At 43.2% G+C, this 27735-nt stretch overlaps 1 protein-coding gene across 1 annotated transcript in view; it reads right to left on the bottom strand.

Annotated features, from left to right (window-relative positions):
• DNAH7 (dynein axonemal heavy chain 7) overlaps positions 1–27735 on the bottom strand; it is a 152927-nt gene that overhangs the window by 95743 nt on the left and 29449 nt on the right. Inside the window, exons 14-23 of the mRNA XM_083715690.1 lie at positions 26311–26389; positions 25511–25735; positions 24173–24319; positions 21320–22005; positions 19850–20036; positions 11975–12168; positions 7550–7748; positions 3040–3180; positions 1010–1222; positions 178–287 (exon numbers count right to left, since the gene is read on the bottom strand). Of these exons, the coding sequence (XP_083571816.1) occupies positions 178–287; positions 1010–1222; positions 3040–3180; positions 7550–7748; positions 11975–12168; positions 19850–20036; positions 21320–22005; positions 24173–24319; positions 25511–25735; positions 26311–26389 (2181 nt within the window). The remainder of the gene's footprint in view (positions 1–177; positions 288–1009; positions 1223–3039; positions 3181–7549; positions 7749–11974; positions 12169–19849; positions 20037–21319; positions 22006–24172; positions 24320–25510; positions 25736–26310; positions 26390–27735) is intronic.

Here is a 27735-nt window from a genome sequence, read left to right as displayed (position 1 = left end):
TATATTAGTTTCACCTTTTAAGTTGAATTACTGAAATAAATGAACTTTTCCACGATATTCTAATTTTCCGAGTTTCACCTGTATGTTGGTATTTTTGTTCTCAACTGCCCAGGGCCGAAAAATGGCAGATTAATAAACGTAAGTGAATAAATAAATATTACCCAAACTGTTTTTTACCTGTAGCATCTATCTGTTAATGGGGTAATAACCAGCCTAGGGGTATTGCCGAGATATTCGTATCCATACCGCAAACCGGCATTGATCATCTTTGTTTGTAGATGCCCCTCCTATGCAGAAAACAACAACCATGAAATGCATGGAATAAGCAGGGGGACGGTGGAGAAATCACATACAGACCATAGTTTCTTTCTAGTTCATTGGCTCCAATGTAGCTCATGAGGGGGGAGATTGGGGGAATCGCTTGATCTAGCAGGTTGTACAGAGGGAAAGTGGGACATTGCATTCCACCCAATGCGATTGATTACTATAGTAAGATAGTCGCAGTTATAGGTCACCATGTGCTAATAAATGGGATATCTTATATACGTGTCCTGCTAGCTTTTAGCCAGTTCAAATCTGCTTGGCCCTTGGCTGAGGAAATTAATGCAGGCTCAAAACACTACGATTCTGACAAAATCAGATTAAGGCCACTCAGTTCAAAAGTATATACGCTACTCCTTTTTCTTCCCCTTTCAAAAATAGTAATATAAAATCTGGACTTCTAAAACAATGTGGCCTTTGACTGAATAAGTTTTATATGTGCACCTATTGCAAATTCAAAAGGTGTGCAAGGTGATTGGGGAAAATAATTTTGATTACAAACCATATATGTATACGTATTAGACCTCTTAACTCTCAGTCTATAGGATGACAGGCGAGAGATATCTTTTATCGCCAGCAAAAAAATTCTCGTATTCGTGCATTAATCACTCTGTGTCAGCAAGCTAGCCCAAACAGGGAAACTGCAAACAGAAATCATCTCCTAACGTGATTTAAGGGCTTCACTTACCTCCCAGTAGTACCTAAGCTGGCTCAGCCATTCGAAGTCGGTCTCGTCATTGACATGTTTGCTTACTAGACTTGCCAGAACATCGCGAGCATGAACATCGAGCACGACGAGTGCTCCGAGAGTTACTCGATTCTGCTTTGATAACGTTCCTCGCACCAGTGTGACAATGCCATCAATCTGCCCGTTGCACTGTTCCAGGTACTTTTCAAGTGCCTGAAAGAGGTTTGGGGAGGGGGAAGGGATCAGGCACAAACAAATTACCGTATTTTTCTGTGTATAAGACTATGTTTTCCCCCCCTTTTTTTTACAGTTTAAAATTGGGGGTCGTCTTATACGGAATGTTTAAAATGTTTAGTTCTTAATTTTGGGCTCAAAAAAATAGGGGTCGTCTTATACATGGGGGCGTCTTATAGACGGAAAAATAACGGTACATGCTTAAACATCATCACATCAGCAGAAATGTACAGAGCTCCCCCACCCCCAATACTGCTTCTTTTAAAACTGGCTTCTGGGTTTTCACAAGTTCATGTCTGGAAAACCCGTAGACTGTCTCGCCAGAGTGGTGCATGCTCTTGTTATCTCCCACTTGAACTACTACAATGCGCTCTACGTGGGGCTACCTTTGAAGGTGACCCAGAAACTGCAATTAATCCAGGATGCGGCATCTAGACTGGTGACTGGGAGTGTACGCCGGGGCTATATAACACTGGTCCTGAAAGACCTACATTGGTTCCCAGTACATTTCCAAGCACAATTCAAAGTCTTGCTGCTGACCTTTAAAGCCCTAAACGGCCTCAGTCTGGTATACCTGAAGGAGTACTTCCAACCCCATCATTCAGCTCCGAGGGCCTTCTGTTGGTTCCCTCACTGCAATAAGTGAGGTTACAGGGAACCAGACAGAGGGCCTTCTCGGTGGTGGCACCCACCCTGTGGAACACCCTCCCATCAGATGTCAATAAACAACTATCTGACTTTCCAGGCAGCCCTGTTTAGGGAAGTTTTTAATGTTTGATGTTCTATCGTGTTTTTAATATTCTCTTGGGAGCTGCCTAGAATGGGTGGGGAGGCCCAGCCAGATGGGTGAGGTATAAGTAATAAAGTAGTAGTAGTAGTAATTTGCAGTGTGTGCAAGGGAGAAAATCCGACATTCTCTTCTGTTTTGCAGGTGCCAGGAGTGCCCTCTTTGCATTAAGAGAACTCCATTCAAAGGCCCTGAGATTCAGCCCCTTGTGCTTGAAGTATAAAACAACTTCAAAACAATTTAGGAAGCTGGATTAGATCATCCTTGTCGTCCCTTCCAACTCTACAATTCTATTATCCCTCAGGTTCAAACATTTTCCTGGGGGGGGGGGGAGGATAATGGCAGAGCTTTGTATCTATAACACAATCTCAGGGTGACGCAGTTTTTAAAATGAAGTACTGCATATTTGCATGCTACTGTAAAAACAGTTTGGGAATGAGAAAGCCAGCTTTGTTGGTACTGAAATAGACAAATTGATCACTGGGGATTTCTCTGGGTTTTCCATTTTTTTAAACCACATTTTGACATTATTATTTTTGTTTGACATTATTATTTTGTTTGGCTTTTTTGTCTGCACAAAAAATCATCGGAGTTTTAATCACATTTCTTCTGATATAAATTTTATAGATGCAATTTTGACTAATGATATACACATCTTTGCAAGCAATTTCCCATAACATAATGCATTTTGTATGTTGTCTGCTGAATTATTATGAACGTGTCCCCCTAATTTACACATTTCTGTATACATTATTTGGTAGAAGAGCTGCATTCTAACGTTCAGAGAAGTGCGGATTTCGGATTTCGGTGGAGAGCTGCTTTTCAGTTCCTGTATTGTCCTAGGTAGTGCGAATTAGGTAGGCTTGCATTAAAATACGAGTCAAAGTGAATTTCTCCTGCATCCCTATTTCCCACAAGGCAGTGGAGTTTTCCTTCTCCTAGACAAGCTACCTTCTCAGGCTGGTGAGCCCCATTTTCCCAGATGATGTGGTTAAAAATATATGCTTACCTGCTGGCCATTTTTAATAGCTGTTTGGACTTCCAAGGTCCAGAAAGTCTGGGATACACACAGAACTGTTTGTCCAGGCCAATCCCTTACCCAGTTTATACGGAGAGATTTTGGGTAGGCTTCTATCGCATAACCAATCACCTGAAGGTAAGGAAATGTGTCAGAGAAAAACCAAATGGATATGAAAGGAAAGCCCAGATTTACAACTAGAGGGAAGAAAGCAGTGCTAAAATTCTCGCAGCCTAATCTCTGCCACACAGGGTTATTCCCTTGGCACTCCATAATGCCTAAATTGCATCACCCCCATCGTTCAGCCCGGACACTGAGATCCAGCACCGAGGGCCTTCTGGTGGTTCCCTCATTGCAAGAAGTGAGGTTACAGGGAACCAGACAGAGGGCCTTCTCGGTAGTGGCGCCCGCCCTGTGGAACGCCCTCCCTTCAGATGTGAAAGAAATAAGCAGCTATCTTCTTTTTAAAAGACATCTGAAGGCAGCCCTGTTTAGGGAAGTTTTTAATATTTAATGCTGTGTTGTTTTTAACACTTGATTGGAAGCCGCCCAGAGTGGCTGGGGAAACTCAGCCAGATGGGCGGGGTAGAAATAATAAATTATTATTATTATTATTATTATTATTATTCCTCCCTTCAGCTCAAGCAGGCATCTGAACCAGATCAACATCTTACAAGATGCAAACATGGCATCCCTTTGCAGCTTGCGCATGGTTCTGAGCACCTGAATTTAAGAAGATTGCTCTCCCTTCACTCTGAGAGGAACAAATCACCTTCCACCTCTAAGTGCACTGGAAGGATTGTTTGGAAGCCTGTTCTAGCCTTGATTGTACACAAAAGGAGTGCAATCACGTGTTTAAAGATTAGCGCGTTCAATGACGCTTTTCAGTCTAAGCATTGAGCCACGAGAATTGGAGTAAAGTGCCCTATAAAAACTACAAAAGGAATGGGTGGCACGAAGGATGCCGAAAACAGACCAAAAGAGCAAATGAAGTGAGCTTCATCAAAAACTGATTCAGAAAAGAAAGCTGCCAATTGACCATTTTTAATCAGGCTGTATTCATCCTGTGGCATGCTGTCAGCAAACCCCACAGAAATTGTCTTTCATTTGCTATTCTTGCTGCGGCTCCAATAAAACTTCGTTAGCACTGTAGTTTTTGTTTTGTTTTTTTTCCTTCACTGTTAACCAATTCATGGGAAATACTACTGGGCTGTAAATTTGTCGGGGGGGGGGGGCACAGTACTTGTGCTCTGATTATCATGTACTAGCAGGATGCATTGATTCAGACTGAACAACTTCCCCTTCTCCTTTAATGGATAGAGAGCAAATTTTGCACTGTGTATTTCTTCCAAGAGGCTTCCTGAAGTCTCTGTTTATGGATCCCAACAGAGGCCTTGAGCCAGCATAACATAGGGGCTCCTTGAGTCCTCTGCTACACCACACCAACAGCCTCCACTGTGGATCAGGCCCTCTCTGAGTGCAACAGTCAAATTCACATGCATGTAGAGGTGAAACTCAGAAAATTAGAATATCGTGGAAAAATTCATTTATTTCAGTAATTCAACTTAAAAGGTGAAACTAATATATGAGATAGACTCATGACATGCAACACGAGATATCTCAAGCCTTTATTTGTTACAATTGTGATGATCATGGCGTACATCTGATGAAAACCCCAAATTAACAATCTCAGAAAATTAGAATATTAAATGAAATCAGCAAAACAAGGGCTGTAAATAGAGCAATATTGGACCTCTGAGAAGTAAAAGCATGCACATGTACTCAGTACTTGGTTTGGGCCCCTTTTGCATCAATTACTGCCTCAATGCGACATGGCATGGATGCTATCAGCCTGTGGCACTGCTGAGGTGTTATGGAAGACCAGGAAGCTTCAATAGCAGCCTTCAGCTCTTCTGCATTGCTCGGTCTCATGCCTCTCATCTTTCTCTTGGCAATGCCCCATAGATTCTCTATGAGGTTCAGGTCAGGCAAGTTTGCTGGCCAATCAAGCACAGTAATCCCATGGGCATTGAACCAGGTTTTGGTACTTTTGGCAGTGTGGGTAGGTGCCAAAGTCTGGCTGGAAAATGAAATCAGCATCCCCATAAAGCTCATCTGCGGAAGGAAGCATGAAGTGCTCCAAAATCTCCTGGTAGATGGCTGCGTTGACCCTGGACTTAATCAAACACAGTGGACCAACACCAGCTGATGACATGGCTCCCCAAATCTATTTTCTGATGAGAGCAGCTTTTGCATCTCATTTGGAAACCCAGAGTCTGGAGGAAGAATGGGGAGGCACACAATGACAGATGCTTGAAGTCCAATGTGAAGTTTCCACAGTCTGTGTTGATTTGGGGAGCCATGTCATGAGTCTATCTCATATATTAGTTTTAGTTGAATTACTGAAATAATGAACTTTTCCACGATATTCTAATTTTCTGAGCTTCACCTGTACACATTTTCAAAAACTTAAAGCAGCTGCTGCTATTGGGCCAGATAATTAGCAGACATAGGCACCAACTCTATGGGGCTGCGGACATCTCAGCCCCCCCCAAGTATGTGGGGATGGGGCTGAGCACGCCCCCCCCCCATCTTGAGGGGCCCTGCCAGGTCTCCCTGCGGCGGTGACAGGGTACATGGACTCCTCCCGACGTGCGTGGCATCACACGTGTGTGTCGCACAAGTGGTGTCACACACACACAACGAGCCCCCTCCCCCAATATCAGGCAGAACTCAGCCCCTCTGCTAGCAGAAAGGGTTCAGTCTGTAATATTTATGATCTAAGAATCCAGAAAAACATCTGGGCAAATGGTAGTTGGACTAGATTACCCTCATGGTCCCTTCCAACCCTACAATTCTATGACTCTATGACAAGCAAAAGACATACAGCGGTACCTTGGTTCTTGAACTTAATCCGTTCCAGAAGTCTGTTCGACTTCCAAAACGTTCAGAAACCAAAGCTGCTGCAGCCAATCAGAAGCCCCGTCGGACATTCGGCTTCCAAAAGAACATTCAGAAACCAGAACGCTCACTTCTGGGTTTCGATCGTTTGGGAGCCAAAATGTTCAAGAACTAGGCTGTTTGAAAACCAAGGTGCGACTGCATCAGTATATCACAGTGTTCAGCTGGTGATATACAGTGGTACCTCAGGTTACATACGCTTCAGGTTACAGACTCCGCTAACCCAGAAATATTACCTCGGGTTAAGAACTTTGCTTCAGGATGAGAACAAAAATCATGCTCCGGTAGCATGGCAGCAGCAGAAGGCCCCATTAGCTAAAGTGGTGCTTCAGGTTAAGAACAGTTTCAGGTTAAGAACAGACCTCCAGAATGAATTAAGTTCTTAACCCGAGGTATCACTGTATCACAATATTGAAAACCAGATATCGCATGGCCCCACTTGTGGGGAGCGTGTCAGGATCAGGAAAAGGGGGAAAACACCAGCCATGGCTTATTTCTCCCTTCTTTCCCTTCTGTGTTTGTTTGTTTTTTGCTCCATTGCTACTATAAAAATGAGGGATGTTTCTGCTGTAGGTGTTTGTGGGCAAAGATTCACACCTCTCAGGATGAGAGCCTGGAGGGACTGGGGAGTTGGTGAAAGGTTTCAAGATGCTCAACAGCCACAGAGTTGGCACAGAGTAGAGGCCTCTTTGGTGTGAGAGACAGAGGGGGAATGAGTGAGCTGCTACAGATGAAAGAGATGAACCCCTGGTTAAGATCAGGGGTTATTCAGTCTGTTGAATGTCCTTTTTTGCTTTTAAAATAAAATAAAATTACAAAGTAATAAACATAAACAAATAAAAATAAAAATGTGCACCCCACCACCGAGACCATTCCATTGTAACTATCCAACCTCCCAAAATTTCAACACCTCTTGCGATGGTTTGACCCCTTTCCATTTTAACAGTACATCTTCTACAAACATCCTCTATATCTCCTCAAAATCATTTCCCCTGCGTATTCCCCGTCTTACCTTAATGGCACGTGTTAATTTATCGTTAATAGCTATATCCCACACCTCTTTATACCATTCTTCCATTTTGTTTTCTGCTTGCCCCTTCCACTTCCTAGCTCTAATAATTCATGTCAATAAATTTGTAAGCAACTCCTTCACAGCCTGCAAAACTTCCACCGCCATCGTAAATTGATAATAATGCTACCTCTGGACTTTCGGTCAGCTTTAACCCAGTGGTTTCTGTTATCTCTTTAAACACCCTTTGCCCCCAAAATTGTACATATTTACACCCCCACCACATGTGAACATGATTCCCTGTTTCCTGGCATCCCCTCCAACATAACACCGAATATTTCTTGTTTATTTGATTTAATCTGGCTGGTGTATTTAACGCGAGTTAACACTCCTTTTTTGCTTTTATTGTTTTTATTTATTAAATTTATACATCTCCCTTCACTTGGTTAAGCTGGAATGTTAATCCCTGCCCTTATTGTAGTTTAGCTTTATCTATTTGTTTGGCGTTTACCCAAATGTGATATATGTTACCTTGTGGATGGAGTTGACCATCGCTGTTTCCAGTTCAACTAGCCATTTTTCCACTTGACCTCTAGCTTTAGCTGTTGATATTGTGTTAATGAGGGCTATGACTTCTCCTTCGCTGCTCTTCATGTGCGTGATATCCAAGACTTCGGTAAACTCCACACTAGCAATTCCTTCAAAGCACTTTTTCAAGTGAGGCTTCACCCTGCAGAAATAAGAAAGAGGGGAATTAAGAAACAAACGGTGCGTTAAGCAACAAGTTATGACACCTTCAAAGAACACGTTGTTTGTGTGTTGTATATTTAGATTAATAGCCTCACACTATCTCAATGAGTCAGAGCAGTTTCTTCTATCCACAGAGAGCATTTTTCATCCCCATTTATCAGTCTCACAAACAATACACTCTGCATATTAAATACTGTACCATTTGCTGTTAATTCTCTCTGAAACATGTTGAACATGGAAATAAGCATCTACTGGAACAGTCCTAGAAAATTTCCAGCAAATAGCTAGAATGTACCAGGAATAGTAGGTAACTTCGAAAAATCTACCTTGCTGCCTAACACATAAAATTATTTCGTGCATTTTTCATTTCACATTTTTTGGTGTGTGTGTGTGTATGTGTAGAGGTGTTGTGCTTAAGTGTTCTGTAAGTACATCTGGAACAGTTTCCAGCAAGCATTACGATAGCCACCCAATGTTATTTTACCACTGTGATCAATAACCATCCTTCTGACCAATTTGTCAGACAGCTATTTGTGCCGAAGGCCTGATTGCTTCACACCATCAGTCTTGTACAGACTTTCAACCTGTACAAGGATCAAGAGTCTTCTGTTAGCGCTGCCCACTTCCTATAAGTAGGGACAGAGAAACTTTTCCAGCACCTTCCTTTTGTGCTGAAACCTTCCAATAGCCATGTGCAAGAGGTGGCCGTGGCCAGCAGAAAAAGAGAGAGGAGCTACATTCCAGCCACAAAACAATGCCATCTATACAATGGTACCTCGGGTTACAGACGCTTCAGGTTACAGACTCTGTTAATCCAGAAATAGTACCTCGGGTTAAGAACTTTGCTTCAGGATGAGAACAGAAATTGCATAGTGGCAGCAGGAAGTCCCATTAGCTAAAGTGGTACCTCAGGTTAAGAACAGTTTCAGGTTAAGAATGGACCTCCAGAACGAATTAAGTTCTTAACCCAAGGTACCACTGTATACACACCTCTAACCACGTATTATCAGAATTAGAGGACACATAGCAGCATTCAAGGATAGTGCAGAAAAGAGCTATGAGACATGTGAGCTGAAGAATGGGCAAAGCCAATGGGCAGTGGCTCAGGGTGCCTTCCTTCCATCAGCTTCAGACGCCCCTATCTGGTCAGGGATAGCCTAACTACTGTTGTCTATGTTCTGGTAACCTCAAGGTTAGATTACTGCAATGCGTTTTACATAGAGTTGCCTCTGAAGATTCAGAAACTTCAGCTAGTGCAGAGTTCAGCGGCCAGGTCGCTCACTGCAGCAAGACGGCTTGAGCATATTACCCCAATCCTGGTCCGACTGCACTGGCTACCAGTTAGTTTCCGGGCCCAATTCAAAGTGCTGGTTTTGACCTATAAAGCTTTGAACGGCTCAAGACCGCAATACCTCAAGGATCGCCTCCTCCCCTATGAACCCATCTGAGATCATCTTCTGAGGCCCCTCCTCAAGTGCCTCCTCCTCAAGAGGTTTGGAGGGTGGCAACATGAGAACGGGCCTTCTCTGCAGTGCCTCCCCATCTGTGGAATGCTGTCCCCAGGGACGTTCGCTTGGCGCCTTCATTATACACCTTTAAGCGCCAGACAAAAACGTTCCTTTTTAACCAGGCCTTTGGTTGATTTGATTTGCATCCTATGCCCTTTTAAAATTTGGGGGGGTTGGGGGGGACAGGCTACTGGGTTGTTGTTTTTATTTTTACAGCGGTACCTCGGGTTACATACGCTTCAGGTTACATACACTTCAGGTTGCAGACTCCGCTAAACCAGAAATAGTACCTCAGGTTAAGAACTTTGCTTCAGGATGAGAATAGAAATTGTGCTCTGGCGGCGCAGCAGCAGCAGGAGGCCCCATTAGCTAAAGTGGTGCTTCAGGTTAAGAACAGTTTCAGGTTAAGAACGGATCTCCAGAACGAATTAAGTTCTTAACCCGTGGTACCACTGTACAGTGGTGCCCCGCAAGACGAACGCCTCGGAAGACGAAAAACTCGCTAGACGAAGGAGTTTTTCCTTTTCTTAGCTGCTTCGCAAGACGCATCTCCCTATGGGCTTGCTTCGCAAAACGAAGCTTGCCCCGCAAGCTCCGGGGATAGCGGGGAAGCGCAGCGCGTCTTCCCCGCTGTCCCCGGACCACTTTTGAAGCAAGGAGCGGCGGGGAGAAGATCGCTTCTCCCCATTGCCAGCCCCGCAATCTCCGGGGACAGAGGGGAAGGCACGCGCCTTTTGAACCAAGGGGCAGCAACGGGGAGAAGCAATCTTCTCCCCTCCGCCCCTTGCTTCGCAAGACGAAAAACTCGCAAGAAGAAAAAACTTGCGGAACGAATTAATTTTGTCTTGCGAGGCACCACTGTATTATGTATTTTGTGGTTTTATGTCTTGATTTTATTCTGTGAACCGCCCTGAGACCCCCAGATACAAGGCGGTATATAAATTCAATACAAACAAACAAACAAACAAACAAACAAAGATCTGAAGAGATGCTTCTGCCCCTCCTCGGGGGGGGGGCTAAGATACCCCCCATCCATCCTGTAGCATATCCCCCCCCCCCATGGTTGCATGTTTGACTTCACATTTGCAATAGAACCTCCACACACAGAGTCCAAGTTCTAAATCGATGGAATCTCATCTGCAAAATCTAGGGTGCAGAGCATCTATATTTAATAATAATAATAATTTATTATTTATACCCCGCCCATCTGGCTGGGCTTCCCCAGCCACTCTGGGCGGCTTCCAAAAAAATATTAAAATACTGTAATACATCAAACATTAAAAGCTTCCCTAAACGGGGCTGCCTTCAGATGTCTTCTAAAAGTCTGGTAGTTGTTGTTCTCTGTGACATCTGGTGGGAGGTCGCTCCACAGCGCGGGCACCACTACCGAGAAGGCCCTCTGCCTGGTTCCCTGTAACTTGGCTTCTCGCAGGGAGGGAACTGCCAGAAGACCCTCGGTGCTGGACCTCAGTGTCCGGGTAAAACGATGGGGGTGAAGAAGCTCCTTCAGATATACTGGACTGAGGCCGTTTAGGGCTTTAAAGGTCAGCACCATCTATATTTGTGCCTAGGTCAGTGTATGATCACACACACAATCCCATTTGTAAACTGGGATTGGACCCATTCCAGCCCACTCTGGATCCGAATCCAGATTGTGATCCAAAGTGTAGAAATCTACAAAAATCCCATGGACTTGCTCCGCTAGTCAACCCCACGCACCCTGCCTCACTTTGCCTACCCGCAAGGGATCACGTTTCTTGTTTGCCTGGATGGATGATAGAGAAGGATGTGAGAGTTTATGGAGAAAGTAGCCCATTGTACAAAGCTGAAATTTATATTTGTTGCTCTTTCCACTTTTGCCTGACTCATCAGTGGCATGTGGACCCCAGAAGCTTGCCCCAGGAGGGAATGTGGCCCTCGGTTGGAAAAAGGTTTCCTACCCCTGTTGTGAAGGGGACACAGGAGACAAAGTGCTGTATTTTCCGGCGTATAAGACGACTGGGTGTATAAGACGACCCCCAACTTTTCCAGTTTGGGATATACTCGCCGTATAAGACTACCCCTCTTCCAACGCACACCAAATAAATTTTTTAAAAAACAGTCTCCAGTCCAGCTCAGAAATCCACTCCACTTCCCAGGGGCTTGCGGTGGGGGAGCGCGTTGGCCAGGTCTGTTTAAACAGAGGAGCGAGCCGGAGGGCTCCCTCTTTGGCTCGCTTCCTCAGTCGCTAGGATGTCGCTGAACTTCACTCGGTTATTGCTTTTGTCGGACCTGCTGAAGCATTTTGGGGAGGGTTTTTTACTGCTTTTGTGGAGCCACTCTTGTGGAATTTGCTAGTGGTCTACTACCGGGAGCAGTTTCAAGTGTATTTCTGCTTCATCTAGAGAGCTTGATGTCCTCTGATTTAATTTGCTGTCATTTTGACATTTGGTGGGGAGTTACTGCAGGAGCTGCTGCTGTAACCAGCGTATAAGACGACCCCCGACTTTTGAGAAGATTTTCCTGGGTTAAAAAGTAGTCTTATATGCCAGAAAATACAGTAGTGAAAAATAACGTCAGGGCTACAACGGGAAGGATGGCAACGTTTTCAATATATAAGGAACAGGTGACTATGTGTCTATGTGTTCATTGTTGCCTCATAGCATGTGAAAACTTCGTTAAGGTGAATTACGGCTGCGTATCAACCAATACTACATACCGTGTCGGATCTTTGGTCTCTGAGAGAATCTCCAGCAACTCATCATTGGATAAGAAGAAGAATCTGGGGAAGAAGAGGCGCTTCTTTTCTAAATACTCATTCAGCCCCTTCAGAATCATTTCTAGGAACTCGTTGCATTTCTTCAGTTTTTCCAGCATCTTGTCTATCATTACTACCGTCAGAACATGCTTGTCCTGAAAAAAGGAAGAAAGGATTACGAAAATCAGCACCATCTCGATCTAAAGGCCAGTTGTTGTTGTTGTTGTTGTGTTAGGGACTCAGTTGCTCGAAAAGAAGGAGCGACGAAGCTGTGGCCATCTCAGTGTTGCTGGACTCCAACTCCCATCAGCCCCGGGTAGTGCGGCCAATAGAATGAGACTCTGGGAGCAGTAGTCCAACAAGATATGGAGGGTCACTGTTTTCACATCTCTGCTCTAGAAGGTGAAAGGCCCAGAGGTGAGAGGAACTGGCTCCATTTTCATCTGTATATTTTTGATAATGAATCATTTTTGATAATGAATCATTTTTGATAATGCACATTTTTGATAATGAATCATGTACATTTTTGATAAGTTCCCTTGATCCTTCTGTGGCACTGACATGTCATTTTATTTCACTTTTCACTTTTAGTTTGTATACCGCTTTTCTGTATTACCGCTACTGGTTCTCAAACACATTGGCTCCCGAACAAATCAGCTCCAGAACAAACAAAACCCAGAAGTGAGTGTTTCGGTTTTCAAACGTTCCTTTGGAAGCCAAACATCTGATGGGGCTTCTGCAGCTTCCGATTGGCTGCAAGAGCTTCCTGCAGCCAATCAGAAGCCACGCTTTGGTTTTCGAATGTTTTTAAAGTCGAACGGACTTCCGGAACAGATTCCGTTCAATTTCCAAGGTATGAATGTATACACAAGGTGGAAGAAACACCTAAGCACAAAAAAGCAATAAAAGCATAACTTTAAAATAATCAACTTATATCAAATAAAGCAGCATTCAATAATCCTTTAGAATATAAAAGTAAGCAGTAAAATTAAATATCAGCAAATAATAATTAAACAGTTTACACTTAACAATTACATTAAAGAATTATTAAAGTATAATCAACAAAAATAATGGCATGTCACAATGCATAGGTAAAGGTAAAGGTACCCCTGCCCGTACGGGCCAGTCTTGACAGACTCTGGGGTTGTGCGCCCATCTCACTTAAGAGGCCAGGGGCCAGCGCTGTCCGGAGACACTTCCGGGTCACGTGGCCAGCGTGACAAAGCTGCATCTGGCGAGCCAGAGCCGCACCCGGAAACGCCGTTTACCTTCCCGCTGGTAAGCGGTCCCTATTTATTTACTTGCACCCGGAGGTGCTTTTGAACTGCTAGGTTGGCAGGCGCTGGGACCGAGCAGCGGGAGCGCACCCCGCCGCAGGGATTCGAACCGCCGACCTTTCGATCGGCAAGTCCTAGGCACTGAGGCTTTAACCCACAGCGCCACCTGCGTCCCCTGTCACAATGCATAATATACCACAAAACATATAAAACCATGTAAATGGATCAAATTGAGAAGCAAGGACCCACAAATTTTAAAATAATTTAAAAAATAATAATCCCTGAACTCCTCTTCTCTCTTCTCAGCTGCTTCTGAATTTCATCACCTCCTGAATTTTTCCCTTGGCCAACACGTCCTGCCTATTCTACTTTTCAGTTGTGGCTTTGCTGATATTTTTGTTGTTAGCTTTCTCATTGGTTTTTTTTTTTTTGTTTTTTTTACTTTTAAAAATATTCTGTACTTGTCTGCCACTTTGACTCGTTCAGTCTCGAGCTGGGACAGTGGGATATAAATGTTCTCAATAAATAAACAAAGGAATAAACGGATGTGTGAATATTCACTGAGCCTTCTCAACATAGCTTTTATTTCAACACTGTACAGTATCTGACAGATGGCATGTATATAGCCAACATTTGAGAGCATCTGACAGGTTACCAGCCAGAATCTTGACAGCTGACTTATAACTAGCTCTGGCATGCAGTAACATTAGAGAATGGCGTGCAACCTGATGGAAAACCACAGCAAATACAACAGGAAATGGGAATGGAAGTGATGGAATTGGGTGCAAATTAAGGAATGCATAATAAGAAAAGGACTGTGGAATATTATTTTAATATATGTAGAGAGACTCTTGTGTGAACATAGATTGTAAGATTTACAGTTGTTTAATATGGAGGAATGGTTGCTGAAGTTGTTGGAGATAAAGTTGATATGTTTGATTAGAGAAAAACTATTCCTCATATTTATCAGTAACAGTAATTAGAGAAGCCCTTTTGAACTTCTTGTGTGAAAAGGAAAACGAATTAATCTGGCACATTTGGGTTGGAGGATTGGGGAAATATTGCTTAACAGTAAGTAGATCAGTTGGATGTCATTCTAGAGTGAACATTTTGAGTAATTTCTTTTACATATGTAACTGACAGACAAATAATCAGAAGTCCTATTGTTTTTCCTCTTTTTCCTCTCTTTTTTCCTTCTATTTTTTGGCTTTCCTTTAGTTTTTTCTTTTCTCTCTCTCACTCTGTTTTTGTTTTTATTTAGATTAGTTTCTTTTATCTTATTGTATTATAAAAAAGCTTTAACAAAATCTTATTTTTAAAAAAAAAGAAACAGACATGCGACCTTTAACAAATGAATTTACTAATGAATCACTTTTTTTAAAAAAATCATTTACTAAATTAAGCAACACTGTTTTTTAAAAAAGAAAGAAAGTGAATTGTTTTTAACATATCTTAACAAACATCATACGAGAGGAAGCATTTAAGATGAGGCACCCACACTTCAATTTTACAGAGGAGAGAAATCATCTGCAGATTAAGTTATTAATTACTCGGTTTATTTATTAAAACTCATTTGAGTAAGGGTTAGTATTTGACAAGCTCCAATAACTGAAGCAATCAGTATCTGACAGCTACTAACAGCTGGCATTCGCCAGCAATTAATATTGGACAGTATCTGTTCCACTATTTTCAACAGAATTTAGTAAATGTGGGGTTTAACTGTTTACCTTTCCTCTAGAATGGAGATAATGAAATTTGAGGTCAAGTGCCATGGAATAGCTCAGTTGGTAGAGCATGAGACTCTTAATCTGAGAAACACAGGTGCGTACCCCACGTTGAACAAAAGGTTCATGCCCAGCAGGAGGTTAGACTAGATGAGATTTTGATCCCTCCCAATTCTAAAATTCCATGTTTCTATGATATACTGCCATCAGGTTTTAAAAATTTGAAATCTGGGTGGATTTTGAAATGTTGCAGAAATCCCTTTTGCTTCTTGCTGACTGCTCTACTACATTGGAGGTCAATAGGCATACAAAGATATTTGTATGTTCTATTAGGGCTGGTTTTCAACACCATGATACCATCACCAGCTAACCATCACAATATACTGATATATCACAATGTCTGAAATAAGGATGGAGCTATGTAGAGGCCTTGGCTGGCTTCACAGTTTTCCCCCACGCTGTGATTTTCGGATAGTGCACACACATCATGATTCGTGATATATTGCCAGGTCAAAGGTTATGAAACCGATATCATGATATGGACTTGGATATGGTTTTGGATGATATATCGCCCAGCCCTAGTTCTAGTATGGCAAAATTTGTACACAGTGGAACTTTGGGCAACGTCGCCTCCGGCTCACGTTACCCTCTGCGTGTGACTGGTGCAAATCCGGAAGAATCGGAATGGATTACTTCCGGGATCGCGCTGTTTGTGTACGCGCAGAAGCGCTAAATCACACCACACATGCGCAGAAGTGATGATTTGGGTTGTGGCGTTTTCAGGTTGCGGCAGGGCCTCTGGAACGGATCCCCACCATAACCCAACAGCCAGTGTGGTATAGTGGTTAAAAGAAGTGGACTCGTTATCTGGTGAACTGGGTTCGATTCCCTGCTCCTCCACATGCAGCTGCTGAGTGACCTTGGGCTAGTCACACTTCTTTGAAATCTCTCAACCTCACTCACCTCACAGGGTGTTTGTTGTGGGGGAGGAAGGGAAAGGAGATTGTTAGCCGCTTTGAGACTCTTTAAGGGGAGTGAAAGGCAGGGTATCAAGTCCAAACTCCCTTCCCTTCCCTTCCTGAGGTTCCACTGTATAAATTTTTCCATTTTAACGGACAGGAAATTGCTGCAGTTACCTGTTTCCCTTAAGGGTCATCGGGATGAAAATATTTAATACTCAGCTATGGACCTGTACTTCATCAATTAGAATAAGAAAACAAGTAGAATAAGAAGATTTAACATGCAGAGATAGTGTTGTGTTTGGTTTCCTCCAGCCAGTATCAGCTTCTCCCAACCACTGACTCTCTCTCATTTTCCCCTCTCTGCAGTCAGAAATCCTGTGTGGTCTAGACAGCTGCTTCCCTTTGGCAACTTGAACTTAAAGATGCTTAAATGCTTATTTTGTGCCCATAATTAAGACAATGGTCCCAAACCCAATGACCTGAGTATGGCAATAAGCTACATGAATGGGGAAATAGATTTAAATGTTACCCTACCCATGCAGACACTCCTCCCTCACATCTCATTCCTTTACTCTTAAGTAGAAATGCTTTCAAATAATCTTGTTACACTGGAGTGAGTGAACTTGGAATCAGCATGCTTCCTTGACTATGTACACCATGGGTAGGCAAACTAAGGCCCCGGGGCTGGATCCAGCCCAATCGCCTTCTAAATCTGGCCCACGGACGGTCTAGGAATCAGCATGTTTTTACATGAGTAGAATGTATCCTTTTATTTAAAATGCATCTCTGGGTTATTTGTGGGGGCTCCCTTGTGTTTTTACATGAATAGAATGTGTGCTTTTATTTAAAATGCATTTGTGGGGCATAGGAATTTGTTCATTTTTTTTCTTTCAAAATATGGTCTGGCCCCCCACATGGTCTGAGGGACAGTGGGACCCCCCCCCCCCCGCTGAAAACGTTTACTGACCTCTGATGTACACCATCCCTACAAAACACATTTTCCTTCTCAAAGTACCCTTGGCACTGCTATTTCTTGACATCCAATGGCCTTTTAAAATGTGTTGGGGGGGTTATTTTTGGTTTTTACTTTTATTATGTACAGTGGTAGCTCTGGTTGCGAATGGGATCCATTCCAGAGCCCTGTTCGCAACATGAGAAGAACGCAACCCGCGTCTGCGTGTCGCAATTTGCGTTCTTCTGCACATGTGAGTGACGTCATTTTGAGCGTCTGCGCATGTGTGAGCGGTGAAACTCGGAAGTAACCCTTTCCGGTACTTCTGGGTCGCCGCAGGACGCAACCTGAAAACACTCAACCTGAAGCAAACGCAACACGAGGTATGACTGTATTTTGGGTTTTTAAATTGTGATTTTATGTTGCATCCGCCCTGAGACCTGAGGGTATAAGGCAGTATACAGATATAATAAATGAAAATAATAAAATAAGCTTTGGGTAATCTTTCGTCTCCTGTCCCCAAGATGCTTTCTATGCCCTTTCACCCTCAGCCCAGAGGAAAATGCTCTGATTGACGCCACATGAGCACCCTCAAGCGGTAGCTGCAATAAATGTACATTTTAGCACATTTTAGCACAGGCTACAGCGACCCATTTTCACGATTTCCTCTGGCTATATTTCACAGCTACAACTGTGATGGAACATCAGGAATAAACAAGGCAGTCATGGATCAAGATTTTACAGAGAACTGATGCTATTTGCGGGGGGTGGGGGAAATAAAACTATACTGCGGCTAAGCCAGGGCATGGGAAAAGAATCTCTGGTCTGTTATTATGCCCAAATTCCATATCCGAAGATATTTTAACTTCCATTTCTCTTCCCACGTTGATAAAGATCACGCCTTTATTCGACTCATTTAATCAAAAGCCAGGACGAAATCAAAAGAGCAATTTCGTCCTCATTGCTCTGAGCCACACAGATAAAGCCTATTCAAATCTGGGGTAAAACACAGGGCAATGGGGATTTTTACAGTTTCTCACAGCAATTATAAAACACAACAGCAAGTCAGAAAATCAACGCACAGGCTTAAATTTAGTGTACAATGATAGGGGATTTTTGTTCACAACTATAAAACCCAGTTGCTAATCCTAGACACACACTGCCACCTTCTGGGGAAAAGGATCCTGAGAGTTCATGAGCATGGAAATGGAATGGCAGAATGAGCTACCAGACCGTTCGTCGTAAGTACCAAGCTTTATTTTCAGTCGTCAAATAATTTTTATGGAGTTTTTATAATTACATTGCAACAAAGCTAAAGAAAAACAGGGAAATGAAATGAAAATATCTATGATCTATGAAAGGATCTATGTTGTCCCCTAATTCTATGATTCTGTGGCTCTATCTACAAACTAACTCTCTCTCTCTCTCTCTCTCTCTCTCTCTCTCTCTCTCTCACACACACACACACACACACACACACACTTCAAGATCAGCATGATGATGTCTTGTAATAAGGCAGGAATACCAAGACTTGCACCCAGAACTTTTACATTTGACCTACAAAGGAGCAGATGACATTTTGAACGCCACGTTTTTACGATATGCAAATCCAAACCTTTGCATGGTTAGGCTCCACTTGCCTAGTGCCAATTAAGTGTGCACAGGGCTGCAGCCTAAAGGCCTGATCCCACTGAGTTCCCTGTGGTTTATCCTCTAATAAGGACAGAATAGGCATTATACGGGTCACTGGGCTACTGTGACTGCTTTGCTCTGTTCCTTATAACATCTAGTTTAACAAACGCATTACGGGACTTTGCATTGCCTATGCTCCACCCCCACCCCACCCCCAATGGCTGCTGACAGCTGGAACGACACTATTTCACATATAGTGTTGAAGTAGGCATTACTGGGAAGAGGGGGTGAAAGAGACATGGAGCAGGGGCAGCTCAGTGTCTCCCACATTGCCTAGTGTGCACAGGATTGCAGCCTTATTATTATTTGATGGGAGGGCATTCCACAGGGCGGGTGCCACTACCGAGAAGGCCCTCTGCCTGGTTCCCTGTAACCTCACTTCTTGCAGTGAGGGAATCGCCAGAAGGCCCTCGGAGCTGGACTTCAGTGTCTGGGCTGAATGATGGGGGTGAAGAGGTTCCTTACTTGCATGCTTATTCAGAAGTTCCACTAAGTTCACTGTGCTTTCCAGCAATGTATTCCAGAACTGCAATTTAAGTCCTGCTGAAGTAATTGGGACTTACTTCTGAGCAAGCATACTGAGGACCAGATATACAGTTGCAGCCGAAAACGCATGTACAGTAGTACCTTGGGTTAAGTACTTAATTCGTTCCGGAGGTCCATTCTTAACCTGAAATTGTTCTTAACCTGAAGCACCACTTTAACTAATGAGGGCTCCTGCTGCCACCGTGCCACCGGAGCACGATTTCTGTTCTCATCCTGAAGCAAAGTTCTTAACCCGAGGTAGTATTTCTGGGTTAGCGGGGTCTGTAACGTGAAGCGTATGTAACCTGAAGCGTATGTAAACCGAGGTACCACTGTAATTGAAAGTAACCCCGCTTGAAATTGATGCTACTTAGTAAACATCAGAGTAAGTTCAAGACACTGAGTTACCATTCACAATTATAACAACTTTCATTCCTACAATTACATGCATTCTGTTAGAATCTTCCTAATATTCCTTCAAGTTAACAATGGTTAGTTTCCAACAGGATAGCTTTCAGCATGTGCAATTTAGTTTAGGACAGACTTTATTTCTGAATTGATTTTAAGAAGTATTTTTGAGCTTAGTAAGGCAAACCACAATTCCCTTTTTGTTACCATCAGTATTTCTTTTCTGATTTCTAGATCATATGGGTGGATCATAGACCACATTATGTATGCTGTTTCAAAAACAGAAGAAATTTTACCTGGATGGCACATTTCATGATGTCCTTCCATGTTTTGTCCACAGAGGTGAATCGCCTCCCTTCTTCAGGCATCTGAGCCATAATGTCAGGAGAACTGAAAATTGGCTCCAGATACAACCATGTGGCCTGAACTTTGAGCCATTCATCCAGGATCTCCTGCACCAGCAAAAGTTTTGCTTCCCATTCCCTGCAAAGCAGAACACAAAGAGTTTTAGAACCTTTCTCTTGGGATGAACGCATAGTAAGTCTAAAAACTTCATACACCTGTAGAACTGGGAGTAAGGAAAAAATGCTAGCTCCGATGTAGTTCTCTCGCATGGTTTCACAAAGGAAAGCAGTTCCAGAGCCTGTGCTTACCCAACAACACAATGGTTCATGCCCTGTTCCCTTTCCCATCCTAGTCTCTGTTGGTTGGGGAGTCCATACTATGCAGTGAAATGCAAATTCTGTACCAAAAAGTCTCAGGCTATTAATGTTGAGCATAAAAGGTGTAACTAATTTTCAATAATTGGGACGCGGGTGGCGCTGTGGGTAAAACCTCAGTGCCTAGGACTTGCCGATCGTATGATCGGCGGTTTGAATCCCCACGGCGGGGTGAGCTCCTGTCTTTCAGTCCCAGCTCCTGCCCACCTAGCAGTTCGAAAGCACGCCTAAGTGCAAATAGATAAATAGGTACCGCTTTATAGCGGGAAGGTAAATGGCGTTTCCGTGCGCTGTGCTGGTGCTGGCTCGCCAGAGCAGCTTTGTCACGCTGGCCACATGACCCGGAAGTGTCTCCGGACAGCGCTGGCCCCCGGCCTCTTAAGTGAGATGGGCGCACAACCCTAGAGTCGGACACGACTGGCCCGTACGGGCAGGGGTACCTTTAATTTTCAATAATAATAGTTCTTCTTCTTCTTCTTGTTAGTATTATTATTACCCTGCCCATCTGGCTGGGTTTCCCCAGCCACCTTGGGCAGCTCCCAACAGAATATTAAAAACAAGATAAAACATCTGGCATTAAAAACTTCCCTAAACAGGGCTGCCTTCAGATGTCTTCTAAAAGTCAGGTGGTTGTGTATTTCCTTGACCTGCGCCTCCGTGGACAGCTGTGAGTCCAAAATGACTCCCAGGCTGCGCACCTGGTCCTTCAGGGGCACAGTTAACCCATTCAGCAACAGGGAGTCCACCACACCCGCCTGCCCCCTGTCCCCCAAAAACAGTACTTCTGTCTTGTCAGGATTCAACCTCAATCTTTTTGCCACCATCCATCCTCCAACCACTTCCAGACACTCACACAGGACCTTGTACTTTAAACTACCTTCCTCCCACGTTGACTTAAATGAAATCAGCAATTTGCTTTTTCACAATGGTCTGCCACTCTCGCATGTCCTTTGAGCCACAAATAGCTTTGAATGATCTACACCACAAATCAAACAAGGCCACTTGTGCGCTATGTTATTGAAGTCGCCACCTTAGGAAATATTTTACCTCATCTTCTTTTCGTAAGGTTTAATGAAAGGAGATCCTCTCATGGTCTGCGTTTTAACAATGTGGTCATCCAGCAACATCTGGATATCATCCACAGATGATAAAATGTGAGTCCCGGTTTCCCTGTAAGGAAGAAGAACAAATTCCATGGCATCCCATTCTGAAATCATTTTCACCATGGCCTTCTCAAGTGAATGCTCTTTGCTGGCTGTTTCACTGATGCCTTCAAATTTTTCCAAAAATGGCTCAAGGTGCATATCAATATATGAAGAGACAGTTGAATCTTCGGAGGGCTTCAGAGGGAACCCGGCAATTTCTGACATGGCCTCCCAGTGCCGGTCTTGCAAGCCGGGGTTGCAAATGACTTGGATCAATGGAATATGCTCCTTAAATTCCTCCACTTTTGTCCTGACCCTCGTTGTTAGAAATAAGGCATTTGGGGAATCGTGGAAGGTTTTTTCCAGTTTGTACAATGCACGCCAGTAGTTTCCTGTATCCAGCTCAACTGTATCTGGGTTCACCTTGGTGAATATTCCATCCATCCAGTTCCTGTATTTGGTGTTAAACTCTACTGCCATATCGTAAAGCCGAAGATACGGATTTAGGGTATCTTGGATTTTTTTACGTTGAGGATACTGAGATGCTAACCACCCATACGCCTCCTCTTCTGCATTAAACTGATCAATCTAGAGAAAAAGCAGAATTGTTTTTTTACAAAAGTAACATAACATAGGTCATATCTACACTACACCTTTTAGAGGGTGGAAGTCAATCAATCAATTTCCTTTATTCGACCGATAGTCAGAAATAAAACACAGAAATAAAACACAATACAGAATTATGAACTAAAACATCATAGGGGTACATGAATAAGGTAGGGCCACAGCACTAAACCTCTCACAGATAACCCACATCAAGGCATTCAATTGTACGTTTCCGACGCTTGAGTGCCAGGAAAAGGAATTTAGCCACTGACAAAGTTGTTTTCCTAGACTTATTTAGCAGATATGCTGTCTGCTTTCCTCTTTGACGGGGACTAAGCTGGGGTAAGTATGGGGTTATAAGATACTGTCTTAAATCGTTGTAGAAGGGACAGCTCATTAAAATGTGCTCTGTGGATTCTACCTCACCCAACGCACAATGGCATAATCTCTGGTCATATGGGACTCCTCCATATCTTCCCTTCAGAACCGCCGAGTCAAGAACATTCAGCCTAGCCGCGGTAAATAGTCTGCGGTATTCCACGTAGTGGATATCCGCCAGGTAGCGAGCTGGAGCAGCTTGGTACATCTGCTCCCCCAGAAACAGCCCAGGTTTCACACGGGCTATGTCCTCCTGTCTCGCAATATCCCTTAATCTTTGGGCGATCACCGCCTTTGCGTGGCTATACGTCATGGACTCTATATAAAGGGAGGACAACCCGCACTTCTGCACTTCCTCCACTATCTCCCCTTCCCATGGAGATTTAAAGTTATCCCTCAGAATCAAGGGGGCCAAACCCACCGGTCTGAAGCAAAGCTTAAGCCAAAGCCATAACTTCGCTTTCAGGGCCACATACCTAAAGGCTTGGCAACCGGTTTCCAATCTCATGATCGCACCTGCCACGGAGGGGGGGATCCTGTGTATGGCCCTGAGGAATTGGGTTTGGATAGATTCCAATTTTTCAAAGTCCCTACGTGAGCCCAAGGCAATGCCCACCAGTAGAAGAGGGAGGACTTTCATTTTAAAGAGTCGCAAGGCAACTTTGACAGTTTGTGCCTGTTTCTTAGAGTACAGGGTTCTAATCACCAAGGCTGCTTTCGATGCGTTCGAGGCTATGTATTCTCTGTGCGCCAAGAAGGACCTATTTGATCTAACAACCTGACCCAGGTATTTGAAGCAGCAGACCTGCTCTAAAGGAATACCATTAATTGACCATAAATTAGGTTTCCCCAGCCACTCTGGGCAGCTCCCAACAGAACATTAAAAACACGATAAAAGATCAAACATTAAAAACTTCCCGAAAGAGGGCTGCTTTCAGATGTCTTCTAAAAGTCAGTTGTATATTTCCTTGACATCTGATGGGTTCAGCCCAGAGATGGAAAGAAGATGTAGTACCAACCAAGGAAGAGTGGCTAATTAAATTAATGGATTATGCCAAAATGGCAAGGTTAATGGATGTAAGAAGAAACCAAGAAGAAGAGGGGTTTTTTAATTAAAGATTGGGGGAAATTTGTGGAATTATTTGAAAAACTCATGTATGCAAATAAGCTCATTAGCAGGATTAACGTAAAACAAGCTGTTGAACATATCATTTAGAGAAACTAAAGAATAAACTAAAGATGGGAAACTGCAGTATGAAAATTAAAATTAAAAAGAAACCACAAAAGGGGAGGGAAGGAAATCAAATATATGTGTATTAGAAATGTATGTGATTTGTGTTTTTGTCTGTAAATCTTTGAAAAACAAAAAACAAAAATGTATATATAAAGTTGTACCTTGGCTGTCGAACGCTTTGGCACTTGTACGTTTTGGCTCCCGAACGCCACAAACCTGGAAGTGAGTGTTCCGGTTTGCGAACTTTTTTTGGAAGCTGAACCTCCGACACAGCTTCCAACTGAGTGCAGGAAGCTCCTGCAGCCAATCGGAAGCCGCGCCTTGGTTTCTGAACATTTTTGGAAGTTTTCGCTACTCTAACTTCAACAAACCTGACATCATCTACGTTGTCAGGTATATTACAGGTAGCCGTGGATTCCCATAAACGACCTCGCAGGCAAAACGGGGAGGCCTGGCAGCCCGCATTTGCCAGAATTGAATCTGAGACCTTCTGTATGGTCTGTCATTGAACTAAGAGCTACCATCCCAAAGCCTTACCTTATCAGCAGCTGCATCTAGCTTTGTATTCAACGCCTGGGCTTTTTTCAGGTACCGGTTGATTTCCTGAAGGTCCCCGTAAGAATAAAATTCTTCAACTTGCTTAGCATAACTCTCCAGCTCCTCGACAAATCTTTCACAGCGCATCTAATAAAAAGTTGCAGATATGAAACAGAGGCAGAGGCATGCATACACAGCGTACAGTATTAGAACACGAGGGCAGAAGTTTATTTGTACATATTTAGTATGCCTTTTGTCACTGGGTTTGCACTGGGTTTCCCTGTTTAGGGAAGCTTTTCATGTTTAAAGCATTACAGTATTTTAATATTTTTTGGGAAGCTGCCCAGAGTGGCTGGGGAAGCCCAGCCAGATGGGCGGGGTATAAATAAATTATTATTATTATTAGTAGTAGTAGTAGTAGTAGTAGTAGTAGTAGTAATAAATACAGAAGATCAGTACTGTAATGCAAGCGAGAGCCAAGGTTCTAAAACAGCCTAGCCATAAAGCAGGCATCCCCAAACTCAGCCCTCCAGATGTTTTGGGACTACAATTCCCATCATCCCTGACCACTGGTCCTGTTAGTTAGGGATGATGGGAGTTGTAGTCCCAAAACATCTGGAGGGCCAAGTTTGGGGGTGCCTGCTTCAAAGAAATTAATTTAACTATTTCCCATGGAACTATTACACATAAAAACTTTAGGATTATCACTTATATTTTAAAAGGTAGCCCGGGATGCTTTGTGAGCTAACAAGTTAAGGCCCCAACCCAGCTGCAGAAGAACACAACCACAGAAATGTGGAGTTGGAAGGGACCCCAAGGGTCATCTAGTCCAACCCCCCACAATGCGGAATCTCAATGAAATCATCCATGGCAGATGGCCATCCAACCTCTGCTTAAAAACCTCCAAGGAAGGGCAAATGTTTCTGTATATCATCCCCATTTGCTGGGATTTTGGTAGGTCAATTATACTACTAAAAGGAATAAAGCCCAAATTGGTACTTGCCTTGAGCAAATTAACTGATATCCACTTGCTTTAAAATAAGCACTATCAATCCAGCAGTCCAAAGTATTATCCCAGTAAACCAAGTACAGTGGTACCTCAGGTTACATACGCTTCAGGTTACAGACTCTGCTAACCCAGAAATAGTACCTCGGGTTAAGAACTTTACCTCAGGATGAGAACAGAAATCATGCGGCGGAGGGAGCGGGAGGCCCCATTAGCTAAAGTGGTACCTCAGGCTAAGAACAGTTTCAGGTTAAGAACAGACCTCCAGAACAAATTATGTTCTTAACCCAAGGTACCACTGTACCTTTAATAAAGAAGAACTGAATGCTTACTTTAAGCCCTTCTTGAAATTGTTCTGTTTTCTCCTTAATGATCTTTCTGTGTTCTTCAAAAATCTCCCCCATTCGCCCATACCACTGAAAGACACTGTTGTTCAGTCGAATATCTACCGGCGAAAGATTTGTACACTCTATCAGGAATGCAAGGCAGTTTTTAGAGTCAATTAATCTCTGCTCCATCTCCAGCATGTCAACTGTTTCCACTTTCTCGATATAAGCCTAGTGGGGGAAGAAACAACAACTGATTCATACTCTTGGTGGCAAACACGTTTTAGCACTCTTTCAACCTGAAAAAAATTCATTTACAATGGTACCTCGGGTTACAGATGCTTCAGGTTACAGACTCTGCTAACCCAGAAATAGTACCTTGGGTTAAGTACTTTGCTTCAGGATGAGAACAGAAATCGCGTGGTGGCAGCGGGAGGTCCCATTAGCTAAAGTGGTACCTCAGGTTAAGAGCAGTTTCAGGTTAAGAACAGACCTCCAGAACGAATTAAGTTCTTAACCCGAGGTACCACTGTATTGCATTTTAACAGACCACTAGTATTCATTCATTTATTTATTTTTAAACATAAAGTACAGCCACACAGAATTAGGTTTGCTTAGATATGGCAAAAGGAATTCTGAATAGGGTCATTAAAGTGTGCTTTATAAAAATTTGTTAAGCCAAAAAGGAAGGAAACCTTGGGGGGAGGGTTCACTTGTCCTGGGCGGTGGGTTCTTAGAATTGAGATAACCTTTTGTTTTCAGTTTTTTTAAAGTAAATTTATTTCCTTGCAAAAAGAAATGCATACCTTGAATTCCATTAATTCATGTGTATTTGATGGCGTGGAAAGGGCCTTCTCTGCTATCTTTTCAAACTCTTCACACAGCCTGAAGTTGGAAAAGCAAATTAGATAGATGGGTAGATAGACAGAAACATACATGCAACAGATTTGAGAAAGCCATCCTTTTCACATTCCAGAGATGCAGTGCCTTTCGGTCTCAGAGGTGAGTAGACTTCAGGCTTCCTAGAACTCCGAGATCCACCACCCAGAATCCTCCGGAAAAATAATCTCTCAAAGGACCTGTTGATGGCATTTTACCATTGTACTGTTGAGAGTGTACAGTGGTGCCTCGCAAGATGAAATTAATTCGTTCCGTGAGTTTTTTCGTCTTGCGATTTTTTCGTCTTGCGAAGCACGGACTTTGGAAAAGCTTCAAAAATCACCGAAGTCTTCAAAAACCTCAAAAAAGGCTATCACACTGCGTGCTATGAGTTTCTCCTCGAAGTGAATGCACGGTTTTAAGAAAAAGGAAACAAACTTGCAAGACAAAGGAAACAAACTTGCAAGACGTTTTCGTCTTGCAAAGCAAGCCCATAGGGAAATCCGTCTTGCGAAGCAACTAAAAAAACGAAAAACTCTTTCATTTTGCGAGTTTTTCGTCTTTCGAGGCATTCGTCTTGCGAGGTACTACTGTATTAACTTATGGTCTGTGTGTGTGGTTTGGGAGCTGCACGGTCAGGGAATAAAACAATGCTGTCCAAGGTTGTAAAGACTGCGGAGAGAATAATTTGGTACACTCTTCCCACCTTGGATCAAATCTATGCTTCCAGGTGCCATAAGAAAGCTGCAGAGATAGTATAGGATAGTGCGCACACCGGAAATGATCTCTTTCAGCTTCTGCCTTCTGGAAGAAGGTACAGGGTTATAAAGACTAGGACTAGCCACCTGAGAAAGTTTCTATTCAAATGCAATTTTGGTTTTGAAAGCAGTGTAAGGTATGTGAGTATATTGTATTCAATTATGGGGTATCAGAGTTTTTAGGGGCTAAGCAGGCTGGGATAGTTGGGATAGCAGGTTTGTTGGTTTTTGAATGTCTGATGTAGATTTTTTTCAATTTTGTTGTTCTGTATGGGACAATGACAATAAAGATTATCGTATCGTACAGAAGAATTTGGAGTCCTGGGTTCATTCTGCCCCCAGGGCTTTCGCACAAAAATCCACTCCAGGTTAGCTACCCCCTCCAACCAGCTGTCTTCGTTTCAGCAGTAAAATGTGGGTGAGTAATTTTGTTTTCTTCATTCTAAAACAATCAGAAGCCAGTAATTATTGCGTATCTAATTCAAATCTACCAGGAGATCCAAGTGTACCTTCTATCTTAACTTAAGCATCCTTCTACAACAGAGGAGAAGGGAAGGCCTACGCACTCCCCATTCTGAATGTCTTTTATAAAAC

The sequence above is a fragment of the Podarcis gaigeae genome, assembly GCF_964106915.1.
Source record: "Podarcis gaigeae genome assembly, chromosome: 1".
Classification (NCBI taxonomy): domain Eukaryota; kingdom Metazoa; phylum Chordata; class Lepidosauria; order Squamata; family Lacertidae; genus Podarcis; species Podarcis gaigeae.
Note: the sequence above shows the minus strand (reverse complement) of the source record. Positions and strands in the feature narration are given on the sequence as shown.